This window comes from Manis pentadactyla, chromosome 9 (genome assembly GCF_030020395.1).
Source record: "Manis pentadactyla isolate mManPen7 chromosome 9, mManPen7.hap1, whole genome shotgun sequence".
NCBI lineage: Eukaryota > Metazoa > Chordata > Mammalia > Pholidota > Manidae > Manis > Manis pentadactyla.
Genome location: NC_080027.1, coordinates 57,848,818 through 57,867,740, shown reverse-complemented (window position 1 = coordinate 57,867,740; position 18,923 = coordinate 57,848,818). Strand labels below are relative to the sequence as shown.

At 45.0% G+C, this 18,923-nt stretch overlaps 1 protein-coding gene across 1 annotated transcript; it reads left to right on the top strand.

The window, feature by feature from the left end:
- The first annotated feature begins 2,058 nt into the window (after nt 1-2,058).
- LOC130684884 (serum amyloid A-4 protein-like) lies at nt 2,059-11,615 on the top strand. Its single transcript, XM_057507450.1, is given in 4 exon segments — nt 2,059-2,296; nt 2,471-2,565; nt 10,727-10,865; nt 11,241-11,615. Coding segments are annotated over 3 exon segments (393 nt in total). The 5' UTR covers nt 2,059-2,296; nt 2,471-2,474; the 3' UTR covers nt 11,404-11,615.
- The last annotated feature ends 7,308 nt before the right edge of the window (nt 11,616-18,923 follow it).

Sequence of the window (18,923 nt, the reverse complement as noted above, 5' to 3'; positions counted from 1 at the left end):
AGTAGTGTCAGAGGCTGCCGAGTGGGTGACCTTGGATCAGCAGTGCGGAGTCTTCTCAAGCCCATCAACGTGGTTGCAGAGGAAGAGTGGCCTAGAGGACCGAGTGGGGTGGGCGTGAGAGAGAACAGCAGGTGTGGATGGGACTCCTGGACACCCCAGACCTCAACTGAAACACTAATGCACCCACGGAGAGAGTTAGAACAAGTGGCTGGACCAAATCTACTGTGTAAACCATCACCTGTGTTTCTGGAGAGAAAACAAGAAATTAGAAGAAATAATAGAAAAGGAACCCCAACTACTTTGGATAAAGAAGAGTAATGCAGGCATTGAATCCTTCAATTAAGGCCTCAATAAGTACAGTAGTGTAGTACTGACAAATACATAGAAAAACTGATCCTGGGCAAAAGCCTCAGAATTAGACACAAATACATACGGTGACTTAGTATATGTAAAGGTTGCATGTCAATCAATGGGTAAAACATGGACTGTTCAATGAATGGAATTGGGACAACTGGGTGGCCATGCTGAAAAATAAACTTGGAAATATTCTTTATATATGATATTAGGGCAAACGCCTAAGATACTAAATAGTTTTAAATAAACAAAAAAATATAAGAGTACCTGGAGAAACCATGGGAAAATTCTTTAATAAGTCAACCTGTAGAAAGTCTTTCCAACTTAGCACAAAGTTCCGAAGACATTTTAAAAAAAGAATTAAAATAGAAAAGACATGAAGAAAAAGAAAATTTTGGCACATGAGCCACCATAATCAAAATAAATAATAACTGGAAAAATATTTGTAACTCATAAAGTTCTGATTTTTCCTATATAAAAGTTTCTTACAAAATGATAAATAAAAACCCAACAAGCCAATAAAAAAATTAAAGTAAAATACAAGATATGAATTCCCATTTCCTAGAAAACATAAATGGCTCTTAAATGTAAGAAAAGATGTGAAACCAAATTCATAATGAGAGATGTGCAAATGAAATTACACTAAGTTATAATTTACTTAGCAGATTTTTAAAGACCAAAAAGTTTGAAAGCGTACTATATGGGACATGGGGTGGGGCAAGGCACTCTCACACATTCCTGGTGGAAATGAAGGTTGATAGAGCCCCATAAAGGCAATTTGCAATATGTATATAAGCATATATAAAGAATCATACTTTTTTCCCTGTAATTCCTTATTTAGGAATTCATCTTAGGGGTATATTTGTGAACATATGTACAAGGTTAATAAATGCAGGATTATTTGTATTAACAAAAGTCTGATAACAGACAAAATGGCCATCAATACTATATGAATTATAGCCCTTCTATACAATGGAATACTGTGTAGCTGTATAGAAAGAATGAAAAAATTGACATGGGAGGACCTCCAAGGGAGGGTATATTGTTTAATATAAAAGGGTGCAGAATAATGTATATTTGTATGAAAGGGACACACACACACACAGGATTTTTATCATTATCACGCCTACCGTCCGGAAGACGATGCTCACTCCCTCCCTTCTGTTCTCCCAGAATCACGACTTCATTACCCATCCCCACCAGCCTTGCTTATCCTGTGTCCCATCCTGCCTCAGAGAGAAACCCCGAGAGAGAAACAAACACGTCCTTTGCAGCAATATTGATCGCCTCTTAGAGGATACGACCCATGTGCAATACTTTGGGAAGATATTTTTCCAAACAGGGGTGAAACTGGAAAGACACACAAGAGAAAGCTGAGGAAGACCCCTGTCCTCCCTCACTGGATTTTGCAAATACAACTCTCCCGTGTGATACCAGGAACTAAAAAGAGAAGAAATATGGTAATAAGGGAAAAGCTGCCAGAAAACAAGTGCTTTGGAAGCCTCAATTTGAAAGAAACTACATGAGGATAAGGAAAATACCACTAGTCAATATGCTGCTTTGTTTTATTTACCCAGAAGAATTGGGCAAGAGAGACTTTAGCAAGACACGTTGCTGGACTTAGGCCCTCTCCTCCCATTAATGCCAAAGCCAGGAGAGATACCAGCTACTGAATTTCAGCTGGAGAAAGGACCACAGGTGAGGGTCTCTTCCTGGGCGTACTTCTCTTGTTTTTCTCTTTTGAGATCCTTTTCTCAAAATAATTGGATCATTCCAATGCGGGAGAAGTTGTGTTTCTATTCATTATGTGGGTCAGAGTGGGGCCTAGTAGGAGCTCGGGAAAAGCTTGTTGATTGACTTTAGTCTGCTCTATTGGGTGGCAAATTGTCCACAAACCAATAAAACTTTGGAACTCTCTTCTTATTCTTTCTGCAGATCTGGGGTGAGAATGAAGGGTTTATGCTTCTTTTTAAAGCCCACTCCCATCTGTCCTACAATAATGATTCTGAGAAGAGCAAATGGAAATTGAGAACCAGGCTGTGTTTGAAATTCAAAATCCCACAACGTATGTCTATTTGGGTGGTGATTCTCCAACCCTCTCCTTCTTTCACTTCAGCACAATGAAGATTTTCACAGGCGTCATTTTCTGTTCCTTGGTCTTGGGAGTCAGCAGTGAAAGCTGGTATTCATTCTTCAAGGAGGCTGTGCAAGGTAAGGGCGCTGAAGGTTAGAGGCCAGAACCAGCTCACCCCAGGATTCGCTCTGAGCAGAGGCCACACACACCCCGAATGTGGGCACTGCTCACGACAGACATGTTGGGGCCCTGACCAGTAGGTCGGAGCAGGAGTGTTTCTCCTTCCGGCTGGTCCGACACAGCACTTTCCACGGGGCTCTCCAGACCAGTGGCCAAAGGTGCTGTGGGCCCAGCCTGTAATTAATTGCCGGTGGTGTGCAGAGGGGTCAGTATTTCCCTGTGTTTGGGGGAGATCCTTGTGGGAATTCACAAATGGCAAATTTCTCAGCCCTGCAACGTAAATGTGAATTCAGTATGTCCCCGGAGGTAGAACGTCCAGGATGAGGATGAGCTGAATAAACATCGTGCCTAGCCACATAGTAACTCCTATGCACACAATAAAAAGAGCATATTCCCACTGATCAGCCATGCTAGCACTGAGGTAGGGCCAGGACACAGACCTTCCATTTAGAGATGAAGCTTACTGGCAGGTTGTTAAAATGGGTAAATTATGTTGTCAATTTCTGCAATATTTTCATCTTCACCTGTTGTTATTAATTGTTTTGCTTTCCCTATTCCTTATTCAGTACTCTTCCTTCCTTTATGTAGGTCCGAGTTTCTGACCTATATTATTGTCCTTCTTTCTGAAGAATATTGAAGAATTTTACGCAAGGCAGGTCTACTGCCACCAAATTCCCTCAGTTTTTGTCTGTCTGGGAGTCTTTATTTCTCCCTCAGTTTTGAACAGTAGTTTCACAGGATATGTCTTCTAGATTGGTGGGGTTTTTTCTGTCAACACTTTAAATAGTTCACTCCTTCTCTTCTTTCTTGCCTGGGTTCTGAAGTCAGATGTAATTCTGATCTTTGTCCCTTGATAGGTAAGGTTTTTTTTAATCCCCTGGCTTCCTTCAGGACTTTATCTTTGATTTTCTGTACATGCCTAGGTATAGCTTGTTTTTGTTTTGCCATTTATCCTTGCTGTTCTCTGAGCCTTTTGGACCAGTGGTTTGCTGTCTGACATTTCTTGCTGGATATTCTCAGGCATTGTTGCAAATAGTTCCTCTTTCCTATCACTCTCCCATCCTTCTGGCATTGCCCCCAGGCTCAGGTCACACCTGTTGTGTTTGTCCCACATGCTGGGATAGTCTGTGCTGCTTTTTCAGGCTTCTCTGCCTTTCAGGTTTTGAGGATTGTCCTGACAAGGTCTCGCCCACAAAGATTCTTTTCTCAGCTGTGTCCACTTTACTAACGTGCCCAGCAAAGGCCCTCTTCATTTCTCTTCCAGTGGTTTTTATCCGCAGCATTATTTTCTCTCTTGGGACTCGCACCTCTGTGCTTGCAGGCCGCCTCTGCTGACCCATACAGCCCTTGGCACAGCGATCACGGTTCTCAATTCCCAGTCCGCTTATTGCAGCGTCACCGCCGCGCTCCCTCGGACGCTGCTCTGTCTCCTTTACTTGTCGTTTTGCAGTTCGCATGCTTTGCCATTGGGTCCTGATGGCTGGACATGGTGTTCTGGGTAAAAAGAATGGTAACTAGGACGTCAGTAATGTGGGGGTGAGGGGTGACGGGTCGGGACAATCCGCTGTGCTGTGACTGCGTCTCAGTCATTTCCTGCGCCTGTGCCTCCGGACCGGGAGCTTCCCGAGGGCTTTTCAGCATTTGGCTCCCCCGTTAAGGGGGGCAGGATGACGAGAGTGGGCTGGAGGACAGGCCTCGTTACGGGGGACACCGGGCCCTGGGGGGGGGTTCCAAATGGGTCCTTCTCCCTCCCCCTGCCGGAGCCTGAGGGGGTTTCTCTAGGCTGTTTTCTGTGTGACCTGTGAGCACCTGAAGGTGAATCTAGCAATATTGCAAGACCCCTTAGCCCCCCGTGACAGGTCCCCCTGAGCTAACTCTCAGGATCGTCGCCGCTGCGACTGCGGCGATTTGTTCCTTCCAGGCGACGGTTCCCGCCGCGGTTCCAGCTGCCGAGCCTTCGCCCGCGTGGGCCTCGCATCCCCGCGTCCGCCGCTCTGCCTTCCAGGCTCGGGGGCCGGGATGTGCCCATGTCCTCCCCTCGCTTAGGATCCAAGGAGGATTGTTCATTCTCAGTCTGTTCAGCTTTTTACTCGTTGTTAGGATGGAGTGGTGACATCCAAGTTCCTTACACACACAACTGGTACTGATATTATTTATTGTGCCATCGAGTTTTTGTTAAGTTTTCTATTGGAATTTGAGAAATTCGATTTTTCCGTTTTTGAATTCCATGTGCTATCCTTTTTTATGATGTTCTCTGAATGCCAGGTTCTAAAGTGTTTTGGTGGCAGTTGCTAAGTTTGCTACAAATAATAAAGACTATCTCCTTCCTTAGCTGAGTTTCAGAATGAGTCAAGGGTCCACTGCATTTAGATCCACCGGGAGTGCTTGTAGATAAAGTACATTTGTGAGCCTCATGTCATAATTAGAAGAGTCAGAACCTAGGAGGTGGAGTGGGGCCAGAATTGGCATTTTGAACAAATGACTGAGGCTATGTTTAGCACAATACCAAAGAAAATGAGTCTCTCGTGTTTTGCTACCACCCAGTGATAAAATCTGTCAGGTGCTTGGAGACAACTAATGGACCTGAAAAACAAGGAATCAATGTCAAGCAGGCATCAGAGAAAGAACAAAGCCCTTCCTGAGATGAGCTATTCAAAAGATTCAGACACAAAATAATTGACATGTGAAATTAGTGAGAAATATCCCATACAAGAAAGCACATAAGAAATCATTCAAACTATCTATAACGGTTTTTCTTTTTTCCCCCAGGGAGTTGATTTACAGAAGTCCTTGGCATGTAATTCATAGCAGGACTCAATAAATATTTATCAGTTGGACAACTCAGGCACTAACAGACACTTCTTACAGCTCTTCCTTCCTTAACCTGTTTTCAGAGTCTGTTTCCCACTAATCTTTTTAAACATTTTTATTGAGATACAACTTACATATACTATAGAGCATGATGAACTTTTACATATATAAACACCCATGCTATCACCATAAGATCACGATGCACTCTATTTCCAGCCACCCAGAAGGATACGTAATGCCTTCTTACAGTTCAGGTACATTCCCCACGAAAGGTAACCCCTATCCTGACCTCTATAGCTATAGTTTTGCCGGCTTTGATCTTTACATTTTTTTATTGAGGTATAATTGACATATACCATTTATTAGTTTCAGATGTACAACCTAATGGTTCGATATTTGTGTGTATTGCAAAATGATCACTACAATAAGTCTAGTTAACATCCATCACCATATATAATTACAAAGAAATTATTTTCTGGTGGTGAGGACCTCTAGTATTTACTCTCTTCACTCCTTTCAAAGAAGCAATACTCTATAATTACTTATAGTCAACATGCTGTACATTACATCCCCAGGACTTATTTATTTTATAACACGAGGTTTGTATCTTTTAATTACCTTTATCCATTTCTCCCGCCTCCCACCTCTGGCAACCCCCAATCTGTACTCTGTATCTATCCGCTTGGGGTTTTGTTTATTTTATTTTTTTGCTATGTTTTGTTTTATTTTAGATTCCACATATAAGATTATGCAGTATTTGGCTTTCTCTTATTTATTTCACTTAGCATAATGTCTTCAAGCACCATCCATGTTGTCACAAATGGCAACATTTCATTCTTTTTCATGCCTGAATAATACTCGTGTGTGTGTGTGTGTGTGTGTGTTCATCCATTCATGGACACTTAGGCTATTTATATATCTTGGTGATTGTAAATAATGCTGGAATTAACATGGCTGTGTACATATCATTTCTAGTTAGTGTTTCTGTTTTTTGTTTTTTCAAATAAATACCCAGGATAGAACTGCCAGATCATAAAGGAATTCTATTTTTAAAAAATTTTTGAGGAACCTCCATACTATTTTCCATAGTGGCTGCATCAACCTACATTGATCTTCAGTAAAATAAATTCTACAGATGTGATCTGGTGTTTTTCCACTGAACACTTTGTCTGTAAGATTCTTCCATTTGTTGTGTACACACACACACACACACACACATACACATAGATATATACTTTTCATAGAGATAGAGACATATGTATGTACTTATATAGCGACGGTTTTATTGCAGGGCAGCAGCCCGCTCTGGGAGGTCTCTCCCTGCCTGCTAAGCAAACCTCAACCCAGACCCAGGAGGCAGGGCTCTTGAGTCTGATGGAGAAAGAATTCTAGAACAGGTCAAAAGAGTGCCAGTAGTAAAGAAATTCATTAAAGTGAGAGTAGCAGCAAGTGCCAGGAAAAGTGATCCTTTTACTTGTGCCGCCATACAGGCCATAAAAAGCAAGGAAGAACGGAGGGAGAAAGGGGAAGTCCACTGAACTCCTGCTCAGCGTAGGGCGAATCCCTTGCCCGCTCCCCAAGTCAGGCCACCTGGAGTCCAGTGTCCATTTGCTCTGCATGGTACGGGAATTACATCCTTACTACCCCAGAATTAGGGGGAGCCACGGGGCGCTGGATGGAGTGAATTTATGTTCCGAGAACATCCCAAGCAAGGAAAAGCATGTGAGTAAATGGCTGCATTTCCCTCCAGGTCATCCAGGCTATGAGACAGCGCAAACCCCTCCTACTCAGAGGCTCCCACAGCCAGAACAGAGCGAGAGAAGGTTGAGTTTAAGCCTAGAAAGCTGAATGAAACAGCAAAGGGACAGATATTTACCACAGGCGGTGGCTATCTGTGGGTTCCTGTCTTTGTCAGCAAAATAATTCAAAGACAAAGTGCAATAGGCTTATGAAACAAGACATTTTTATTTAAAGAGAGAGTGCACATTCAGAAGGAAGTACGGGCAACCTCAGAGAGGACCTGCACTTAAGAGTTTAGGGTTTGGGGTTTTATAGGGCCTTTGGGTAGGCATCAGTGTAAGGCATGATATATACAAGTAATTCATAATTTCTTAGAGTTTTGTCTTAAGAATAAGGTTCTTTAGGTGATTGCCTTGATCCTATCTCTGCACTTTTTATGTTCACACTCCTGAGGTCTGGCTCTTGTCCTGGTTACAAAGTTACTTCATTGATTAAGGGGCTGGAGGTATAGGAAGAACAGCATATAGATTAAGTTAAAGGATCAGCAGTCTAAGTAGCTTTTACAGTGGCATGACCTTGTCCCAGTTCCCTGCTCTGTTTCAGTTTCTTTTTCATTGATTTATAGTATTACATTGTATAAATAAACTTCAATTCATTTGCCCATTGTAAGTCGTTCGAATTAGACTTTTTATATTGTGGGCTCTTATGGATAAATCTGCAATGGACACTGGTGTACATGTACTTTGGGGACACAGCTCATTGATGTTGGGTGTTTCTTTCCAGGGGTGGAAATGTAGGACCATAAGGTAAACATACAGATTTAGCTTTAGTAAATACTGTCAAACCATTTCCCAAACTGTACCAGCTTATACTACATCAGCAAAGAATGAGTCCCAGTTGCACCACATCCTCAACACAATTGGTATCGCCAGTTGTTAAAGTCGTGTCATTCTGGTAGGTGTAGAGTGCTAATCCCATCGTCACCACTACCCTTCATGAAGCAACAGGAGAAGGAAACCAACTGGCAGCAGGTACTCCCACATCCTAGGCATTTGATACATCTTATCTCATTTTCTCCACCAATAAGGGGGATATTATTCTCCCAGTTGAGGGGTGAGGAAACTGCAGCTCCTTGACAGGGCAGAGGGGCCATCCCTCCAGGTAAGCCTGATAACACAGGTCCTAAGGAGCTCCCTCAGGCAACCTCACTGCCATCACTTACTGCCTGTTTCAACATTATCTCTGTGTCTTTTATGCCTCTAACAGATTCATTCAAGTAGAGTGGCTCATCCTCAGGTGGAAAGGGTGTATTTCCCTTATGGGCTGTTGTAGCTGTGAAAACATGGAACCCCTTCTCTCCCTGAATCCCTCACATAGTCCCTAAATCATGCATTTGTAGCATCATTCTCCATTGTTACATCCCTTACATGACTGTCACCTCTTCTTGGTATGTGGTACACAGCCCAATGTCAGACACAGCCCAGGGCACCAAGCTCCCCCATTCCTTCAATTCAAGTCCCTGAAAAGTACCCTCATTGCCATTACCCAGGGAAGCCACCACACAGTAAGGAATAGTCACCTCACTCTATGACTTTTTGTTAAGAGCCAAAATCTGAAAAGTAGGACACTAACAAATGGAAACTCATCCCATGCTCCTGGCTAAGAAGACTTAATATTGTCAAAATGGCCATCCTGCCCAAAGCAATATACAGATTCGATGTAATCCCTATCAAATTACCAACAGCATTCTTCAACGAACTGGAACAAATAGTTCAAAAATTCATATGGAACCACCAAAGACCCCGATTAGCCAAAGCAATCCTGAGAAGGAAGAATAAAGTGGGGGGGAACTTGCTCCCCAACTTCAAGCACTACTATAAAGCCACAGTAATCAAGACAATTTGGTACTGGCAGAAGAACAGAGGCACAGACCAGTGGAACAGAATAGAGACTCCAGACATTAACCCAAACATATATGGGCAATTAATATATGATAAAGGAGCCATGGACATACAATGGCGAAATGACAGCACCAGATGGTGCTGGCAAAACTGGACAGCTACATGTAAGAGAATGAAACTGGATCACTGTCTAACCCCATACACAAAAGTAAATTCAAAATGGATCAAAAACCTGAATGTAAGTCATGAAACCATAAAACCCTTAGAAAAAAACATAGGCAAAAATCTCATGGACATTAACATGAGTGACTTCTTCATGAACATATCTCCCTGGGCAAGGGAAACAAAAGCAAAAATGAACAAGTGGGACTATATCAAACTGAAAAGCTTCTGTACAGCAAAGGACACCATCAATAGAACAAAAAGGTATCCTACACCATGAGATAATATATTCATAAATGACAGATCCAATAAAGCGTTGACATCCAAAATATATAAAGAGCTCACACACCTCAACAAAGAAAAAGCAAATAATCCAATTAAAAAATTGGCAGAGGAGCTGAACAGACAGTTCTCCAAAGAAGAAATTCAGATGGCCAACAGACACATGAAAAGATGCTCCACATTGCTTGTCATCAGAGAAATGCAAATTAAAACCACAATGAGATATCACTTCACACCAGTAAGGATCGACATCATTGAAAAGACAAACAACAACAAATGTTGGCGAGGTTGTGGAGAAAGGGGAACCCTCCTGCACTGCTGGTGGGAATGTAAATTAGTTCAACCATTGTGGAAAGCAGTATGGAGGTTCCTCAGAATGCTCAAAATAGAAAAACCATTTGATCCAGGAATTCCACTTCTAGGAATTTACCCTAAGAATGCAGCACTCCAGTTTGAAAAAGACAGATGCACCCCTATGTTTATCGCTGCACTATTTGCAATACCCAAGATATGGAAGCAACCTAAATGTCCATCAGTAGATGAATGGATAAAGAAGAGGTGGTACATATACACAATGGAATATTACTCAGCCGTAAGAAAAAAACAGATCCTACCATTTGCAACAACATGGATGGAGCTAGAGGTTATTATGCTCAGTGAAATAAGCCAGGCAGAGAAAGACAAGTACCAAATGATTTCACTCATATGTGGAGTATAAGAATAAAGGAAAACTGAAAGAACAAAAGAGTAGCAGAATCACAGAACTCAAGAATGGACTAACAGTTACCAAAGGGAAAGGGACTGGGGAGTATGGGTGGGAAGGGAGGGATAAGGGTGGGGAAAAAGAAAGGGTGCATTACGATTAGCATGTATACTGTGTGGGGGGCACGGGGAGGGCTGTGCAACACAGAGAAGACAAGTAGTGATTCTACAGCATCTTACTACGCTAATGGACAGTGACTGTGAAGGGGTATGTGGGGAGGGATTTGGTGAAGGGGAGAGCCTAGTAAACATAATGTTCTTCATGTAATTGTAGATTAATGATACCAAAAAAAAAATACCTTTGGTAACACATGAAAATTATATGAACTTCAAATTTCAGTGTCCATAAATAAAGTTGTATTGGAAGACAAAAAAAAATCTAAAAAGTAATGGAAACTTTCATTCCTTCATTTTTCAATATATCACCAAGTTCATTTTTGTTATTTTGTTTCCTTTGCAGGGGCTTGGGACTTGCCCAGAGCCTATTGGGACCTGCAAGTGGCCAATCACCAACATTCAGACCAATACTTCTATGCCCCGGGAAACTATGATGCTTCAAAAAGGGGCCCCGGGGGCATCTGGGCTGCTTAAGTGATCAGGTAACATGGGCTCCTGGGGAGGCCGGCAAGGGGCAAGCAGACTGTTCCAGAGGGTCAAGGGGCCTGCGGCTCCTCCATCTCCTGCCCCTGTCCCCAGGGTCTGGGTGCCCAGCAGAGCCAGAGCAGGGCTGTGTGGATGTGGCTCCCCTCATCCCAAAGAGACAGCAAGTGGTCTCTACAGAGCTCTGTAGCAGGGCACAGAAAGACCAGCTGAACTCAGGCCTTTGCCAGATCGGGTGCCTGCTCTAGCCCCTCCTCCTTGAGAAGGGCTCCTCCAGCCCCACTGAAAGCCCTCCTTGGGTGGGAGGGAGGAAGGGAGCTGGGGGGTGGAGCTGCCTCACGTGCACAGTGATGATCTGCCTCCCTTCCCTCCAGCCTTGCCAGGGACTCTCTGCAGGGACTCTTCAACCGGTACTACTTTGGAAGCAGCAGCAGAGGCTTGGAGGACTTACAGGCCAAACGGAAAGCTGAGGAGTGGGGCCGGAGCGGCAAAGATCCCAATCACTTCAGGCCTTCTGGCTTGCCTAAGGAATACTGACCCCTCCTGCTCCCTCTGCTCCCATGGGAGCAGGAAATGCGCCACCCACCTCTCCCCTGCAAATGGGGCACAGTGTTCCTGAACTTGATGTCCGCAGGACTGGTTCAGGGCACCCAGAGGTACCCCATAAGTGTTTGCCAAATTGAATTTGTTGATGGAAACTGGAAACTTGAAGACAGGCTCTCTGGAAGAGTGGTTGTGTGGTGCAATAAGGAAAGTAAACAGCATCATGGAGCCCACTATGAACGTGAGGCCCAGGGACCCCAGCTGACCAGTGCCCACCCAAGCCCTCACACATCCCCACTGAGCTCCCCTAGTCCTTACTGGCTCCGGTTTCTCCTCCTGAGTGAGCCAGAGCTTGAAAGCAATGGTCACCATGCTGAGGCTCCAGGGACTGGAGGCATGGATGGGGCTCAAGCCTTGGGCAGCTGCCAGGAATAGCCTACCTTCTCCCTGAGCTTCACACCCCACTCCTTCCTCTGATCCTGACAAGCCTGCCCCATTATTCTGTTGCTATTCCCAGGCCTCTGTGTCCAGACTCTACACTATTCGAGCAGTTGCATCCTACCATCTGTACATCTAGGCCTTGTCCCCTGGAACATCTTTCCAAATCAAATTGATACGTGTATTGGGAAGCCTAATCCCTGGATACCTGTCTTGGAAAATTCCATCTTAGACTACAGCTTATTTCTCACCAACGCCAGAGTCTAGCCCTGTCTCAACTGTTAAGAAGTCCCTGCTCATTTCACCTAAGGAATGGTTCTCATATTAGTTTCCATTATGTTTACTCTCACTATATTTAGTTCCATTAAATCCTACTTCCAGTTCTAGAGAGGATGTCAAATGCAGGTAGACATGAACACAATCAGAGCCTCCACTGAAGCCCATGCTGGTGGCAACCCCAGCTCTGTTGGCGGTGGGGGGCTGGTGACTAGTAATTATGGTAGCTGCCATTTTCCTTAATTGCAAATGCCAGTCTGTGCTCTCTCCTGTACATGCTTCATTTGATGTAAGCCTCAGAGAAAGTGTTCACAGCTCTCAGCTGGAGGACCTGAAGTTGAGAGGCAAATGGTTAGGACCTTGTCCAAAGTCACACACACAGCAGATGCACAACCAGGGCACAGGCTGAGCATCTGCCTCCAGAACCTGGGATGTGCTGCCCCAGGCCCAGAGGGGTGGCAGTGGGGACTCTCCCCCTCCTGGGCTCTGGCACCAGGTTTAACTGGCCAGCAGAGCACCTATACTTGGCAGATGCCTGACTTGTGTAAGGATAGGCATCCCACCAGTTCCTCCTTGTATGCTCGGTGCCAGGCAGGGTGCAGGCCCTCAGCAACGGCTCTTCCAGTAAATGACCACCTTGAAACCACTGACTTCAACCACAATGCTCTTCGCTCTTGCATATTTTTCTTTTCTTCCCAGTAGTCCAACTGTTGAAAAAGTTTCCCGTGCACTTTCCAATTCCTCACTTCTGACTCATGCTGGTGCCCACTCCAGCCTGGCACCTGTCTCAGCACTCCACAATTCATGTCCCAGCAGAATAACTTTTGTTGCCACCGACTCCCATGTTGCCAAACAATTGACCTATTTCTCTCCTCATCTCAAGAAGCCTCTGAGCAACATTCAGCACAAGTGCCTTCTGCCTCTTTGCTGGAAGATTCTCTCTTGACTTCATAATAGTTCACTCTTGTTTGGTTTCTACTTCCATTTTCCATTTTTTCCTTAGCCATCCATTTCTCTCCAAACTCTATACTCCTCAGACTTGGATCTGGGCTCTCACTGTTTATTTCTCTGTAGTCTCCGCAACAAGTCTAAATAGTGCTTCTATGCTGAGGTCCTGAAATTGTATCTCCAGCTCAGAACCTCATTTCTGAGCTCCATTTTTGTATATTCCCAATTGTAAAGACATCTCTAATTGGATAGGCTCTGAAGTGTCAGACTGCCAGTGTCCAAAATGAACTCTCATTTCCCCAGAGCTCTTCACCCTAGGACGCTCCATTTCAGTAACTATTGCTCCCCCCAGAAACGGGGAACGGGCTTGATGCTTCCCTTCCCTTCACCCCCACATTCAATCTACCAGACAGTTGTATGATTCTACTTCTGAAACTCGCGTCTAATCCACCAACTCGTTCTTATTTACACCTCCATGCATGTGGCCACTTCATTTCTCACCTTGACCTCAGCAATAGCCCCCTCTGACTAGTCTCACCATTTTCGTGGTTTCCCCTCTACTTAAGCTGACTATGTAATATATCATCCAAACCAAGTCACTTCCCACAGTGGAAAGGGGCATTATTAATAATTATGTCAGGGTAACAGGAATAAACTAGGACTGAACCGGGCAAAACAGGACATATAGTTACCTTACCTCTTAGTCAAGCATACAAACTATTATCAGACCACATCTCCCCATTGCTTAAAATCCTTCAATCAATTCCCATTTTACTTACAATGAATCCAAGTCCTTATTTTGGCCTAAAAACCTGGTGTGATCTGCCCATGGTCACCCTCCAGAATCAGCCCATGCTACACCCTCCCAACAAAGCAGTCTGCATTCCAGTCCCACCAACAAGGCAAATTTCTGTTTGCCACAGGGCCTTTGCACATGACATTCCCTCTACCCAGAACACGCTTCTGCTTGCTTTTCACATGGCTGGCCCTTTCTCATCCTGTAGTTCTCTCCTGAAATCACTCTGTTCTGAGAGAGGCCTTCTTGATCATCCTGACTGGCCTGCATGGTTATATTTAGCTTTTTACGAGCTTTCCTGTATGTGGTATTCTTTTACTGATTTATTGGTTTATTGTTCAGATTTTTGTTTGGGTTTTCTTTTGGTCCATCATCCTCCCAGGATTATAAAAAGAAACCCATTTCTGTCTTGTTCATCCCTAAACACCCAGTACCAATCAAGTATCTGGCATATAATGGTGTCTCAGCAAATGCATATTGAGTGAACAAATGAATCATTGAAATATTTATTAATGTAACAATAAAAGGATAGTTTTCTTTCAAGGTAGGAACTATCTAAGGAACAGAAAGGAGCTAAAGAAGAGGAAGACCCTGAAGGTCAAGAAGGAACAAGAGCTGCACCAAAGTCAAGGGGAAGCAAAAGGGGGTGGGATCAAGGATACAGAGGATGGTTTAATCCACAGGGAGCAGGAACTTCTGCTCTGAGAAAGGGGGAAAGCAGAAGAGGCTGGGGTCGTGAGAACATGTGATGTGATGACAAGGGACCTTCGGGGTCATTATATCTGCTACTGGTGTATGTTATCTCCCCAGGATGCACCTCACTGCACTGTGTCTGTTCCCTTCCGACAAGGTCGGAAACCCAAGGACAAAAAGCATGTCCTTTCTGTGAGTCCCCCTTATAGCCGTAGTACCTGTCACAGCCCCTCACATATAGTACACGCTACATCAGTATTTGTTGAAATGAATAACTGAAGTAGAAAAAGGATTGCTCAAAGGTTAACAGAACTTGGAGGACAGTTTGAGAGTCATAGAAAGTAAAGATGATTGATACAGGTTTTGATCTGTAGAATGTGGTAGTGAGTCATGTTGAGGAGACAATGCAAATCTATACCAGTATCATAGAAGATGCCAGCCAAAATGACATAATGGTAGTTTATCATAGAAAATATTTTCTCTGGCAATGCCTCTCCACACTCTCTCATAGAAAGGAAACCCATGAACCCCAAGTGTAAATAAACTACTAGTCTTAATAGTATCTGATGAGAAGGCTTGGGAGAAAGAAACCATATTTTGAATTTCCAAAGTCCCGTGCCGACTCTCAGAGGGACAAGTTAGCAGAGGACGAGTTAGTTAGAGACTAGAGGAGGGGGAAAAGGACACACTTCTTCCTCTGAGTCTAACCCACCACACACTGAAAGGTACACTATTATTTATATACTACCAAGAAAATTGCTGCCAGGGAAGACATAATGCTTTCTTATCACTCAGAATTTTTATTTTACATGTACTGAGTTCTTTTTTACCTTCTTAGGCATAGATTCTATATTACATGATTCCTGTGTATAAACAGAAAGGAGAGTATGCACAATCTAACATTATTTATGCATTCCCTAAGCAATGACAGCTATCTGATCAGTGCTGCCTGGTCACTAGTGAATGTCGGACACATCTTAATTTCAGAAACTGAGAATCAAGAAATGTACATCTTAGATGTGATGAAATATGATATTCAAATTGAAACCAACAAGGTTCTCCCTTTCAGTATATTAACAGACGATATACTAAGCTTTGCACCATCATTAATCGATGCCACTGCTCCTGAGGTGAGCACACTGCACCCCAGCCCCCTCAGGCACAGAGGACCTTCCCAGAGGGCGGCAGGTGTAGGTCTGGACAGTGGCCCACATTCCAAGTCCCCTGTCTAGATCAGAGGCCACCTCATCTGGCCCAGCCACAGCCTTTCTTGTAACCTCAGGGCTCTTTCCAGTACACGCCCCATATCAGGAACCACTGAGGGCCTCATCTCTGCCTGCCCAGGACAACAAACAGGAAAGAGTTCGCCCCATCTTCTTCCTAGACACACTCCGTCATCCCTCTTCAATCTCTGCTGGAGTGGGCTGGCCCACCTTTGGAAATCCCAAAAGGCTACGCCCCAGAGCGGTCCCCGGCCCCACACACGCCAGCTCTCAGGCCTGTGAATGAGCCGGTGGTGTTGGCAGCCCAGCCTGCACCCAACTGAGGACTGAGAGGGCATTTTCCTTTCCTTCTTGGCACCCGACCCTAGTGGAGGAAATCTCCTCTCCACAAATGCCACACTCCCCATGGGACCCACAACCCGGCCTCTCCCCTCAGGCCACCCCCTGGGGAGCAGAGGAGGACTGGGATGAGAGGTGGCTGACCTGGGAGGCCTGCGCTGCTGCCTTCCTGTCAGCCCTGGGACTCAGGGGAGCTGCCCTGCTTCTTGGAGCCTTGGTGTCCGGTGCGGGTGCCTCGGATCTCCTGTCCTCGGCTGTGGGCAGCAGGAAAGAAGCACCCCTCCACAGCCTGCTTTTCAAACTTGGGTGCACAGGGAGCCCTTTCACAATTCTCTAATTTCCCAGGTTTATTGCTTGAAATCTGTATTTTTGGGAAAGAAAATCCAGGTTGTGTTGTGAGCTTGCTTTACACACCAATGCACTATTTATGGAGTCCTGTCAAGCTGCACTGTAGAAACACATATGCAGAGCCTCCCACCAGTGACCCACCTGTCCGTCTCTTGAGAGATCTGGTAAATGGACGGATGCTCCGGGCTGGGCCAGCGTGCCTTGTTCCTGAATGAGCAGACCTGGGGAGAGATGCACGTCCTGTGCTGTCCCTTCACTCACCCGCCAGCCTGGACTTAGGATGTCCAAAGAGGGCCAGCTTCTCTCTCACGCAGAGCCTTTAAGAACCCCAACCTGTTTGCTTTTTCAGTAAAGATGCTTGCAAAACTTGGCCATCCTCCATTCACTTATTGGCCACCTATTTAATGGACTCCCACTAGGTGGCAGGAACGGTGGTAGCCCTGGGGAGGCAGCAGGGATGGAGACAGACCAGACCCGTGCACTCATGCAGCTGACGTCCCACTGGGAGAGTCAGTCTTAAGCTAGTAAGTGCTGATAGAAGGAGTCACACTGTATTGGCCATTTGTTTCTGTGCTTTACTGCTGCCAGGTTCAGGGGGCAGGTGCGTAGCAGATGGCCAAGAATCCAACGCGCAGTCCTAACACACCACATCCAAATACCTGCTTGGCTGCTGTGAGGCAGGCAAGGGTGTAACACAGGCAGAGGAACATGAGATGATGTTAAGTGAAAAAGCAGAGTATGAAATGATGTGCATTTTACCCCCCTGTCTGGATGCATTCATGTGTGCACAGACTTAGAAACACAGGTCAGAGGCCAAACATGAAGTTTCTACAGAGGTTCTTCCCACTCCAACCCCGAGTCTAGGCTGATGAAAGCAGTGTTTTTTTATTTTCATCTGTACACTTATTGTACATTTTCAAGTTTCTTCAGTGAACTTGTTCACTCAACTAAGATTCATAAACCCGAGTATGTTCTAGACATTTTTCTAGGCGCCGAACAGAAGTGGTGAGAAAAGCCAGTAACCCAGTCCTGTCCTGACTGGGATTCCAGGGCTGGTAACAGGAAAACAGCAAATGTCTATTCATGACGTAATCTACATGTATGTGCCTCTGTCTCCGCACACACGCACACCCCCCAGAACAACACTCAGTGTGCAAACACGCACAGTCCAGAACAGCACTAAGTGTGCAAACACTCTCACACACACAGAAGAATACTCAGTGTGGAAACACGCACACACACCCTAAGAACACTCAGCGTTCAAACATGCACACACACACCCAGAACAACACTCAGTGTGGGAATATACACACAAAGAAATGCATCCATATTGAAGATTATGATAATGTAAAAATTGATAAATGAATCACGGTCACAAGTACACATTCATAATGGAAGATAAGAGGCAAAGGATGTCACTAACGCCCATGTGCCATATTCCATCTGTTTTAAATCTTCATCTGGCCTTTTCTTTTCCACAGGATTCCCTCTTCTCCCAGGCCTGCCTCTCCTTCAGGGTGAGCCAGTGGTACCCCTTTGCCTTAAATATGCCAGGCCCTGCTCATCTCTGGTGAACGGAGTTTCCTGAGAAAGAAAGAGGAAATGTTCCCTCCTCTCCTGCAGCTGCCAGAAGAGCAGATAGGACAATAAAACTATCTTCAAAAGTTACTTCCAAAAAAGCTAGAACATTACAGAAGTTCCCTAATATTGTTTGTTCCTTAAAACAGGAAGAATGGAAAATAAAAATTTGGAAAGATGGTGGTGTGAGAGGAGAGACAGAGGCTTCCTCCTAAAACTGGATACAATTAGAAAATTTAATTGGCACAACTACTCCTGACAGAGCAACAGGAAAGAGGACGCGTCAGACTGCACACACCTGGAGAAAAGAGCAGACCTCACTGAACGGGGTAATGTACCAGAGCTGTGGCTCCACGGGACCCGAGCCCCTCCCCCACCCCAGCTCACCGGCGGGAGGAAGAGAAACCAAGCAGGGAGGGAGTGGAAGGCTTAGAACTGCTGAATACCTAGCTCCGGAGAACTGTGCTGGGAGCACAAACCTACATTTCAAGGTGCTTTCATGAGACTCCCATGACTACCGGGTTGGAAAGTTAATACAGGCATATTTCCTGGGGAGACTGGGATTCCGGCTGCTTGTGGAAAGCAGGGATCCATATCTGGCTGCTCTGAGACAAAACTACCTGTGTGACCGGACCACTGGCTCAGGCAGTGGAGACAGGCACAGCAGCCAGGGGGCGGGGAACAGCTCTTTCCTACCCCCAGTACCGCTCCCCTGCGATCTCCGACATTGCTTCAGGGGCTCAGCAGCTCCAGAATAGAGCTTCTGGACACTAGAGGGCGCCATATACAAACATGAAACGCCAAAGGAATCTTGTCCAGAGTAAAATTAATACAACTCCCGAGAAAGACTTAAATGATATGGACCTCGTGACTCT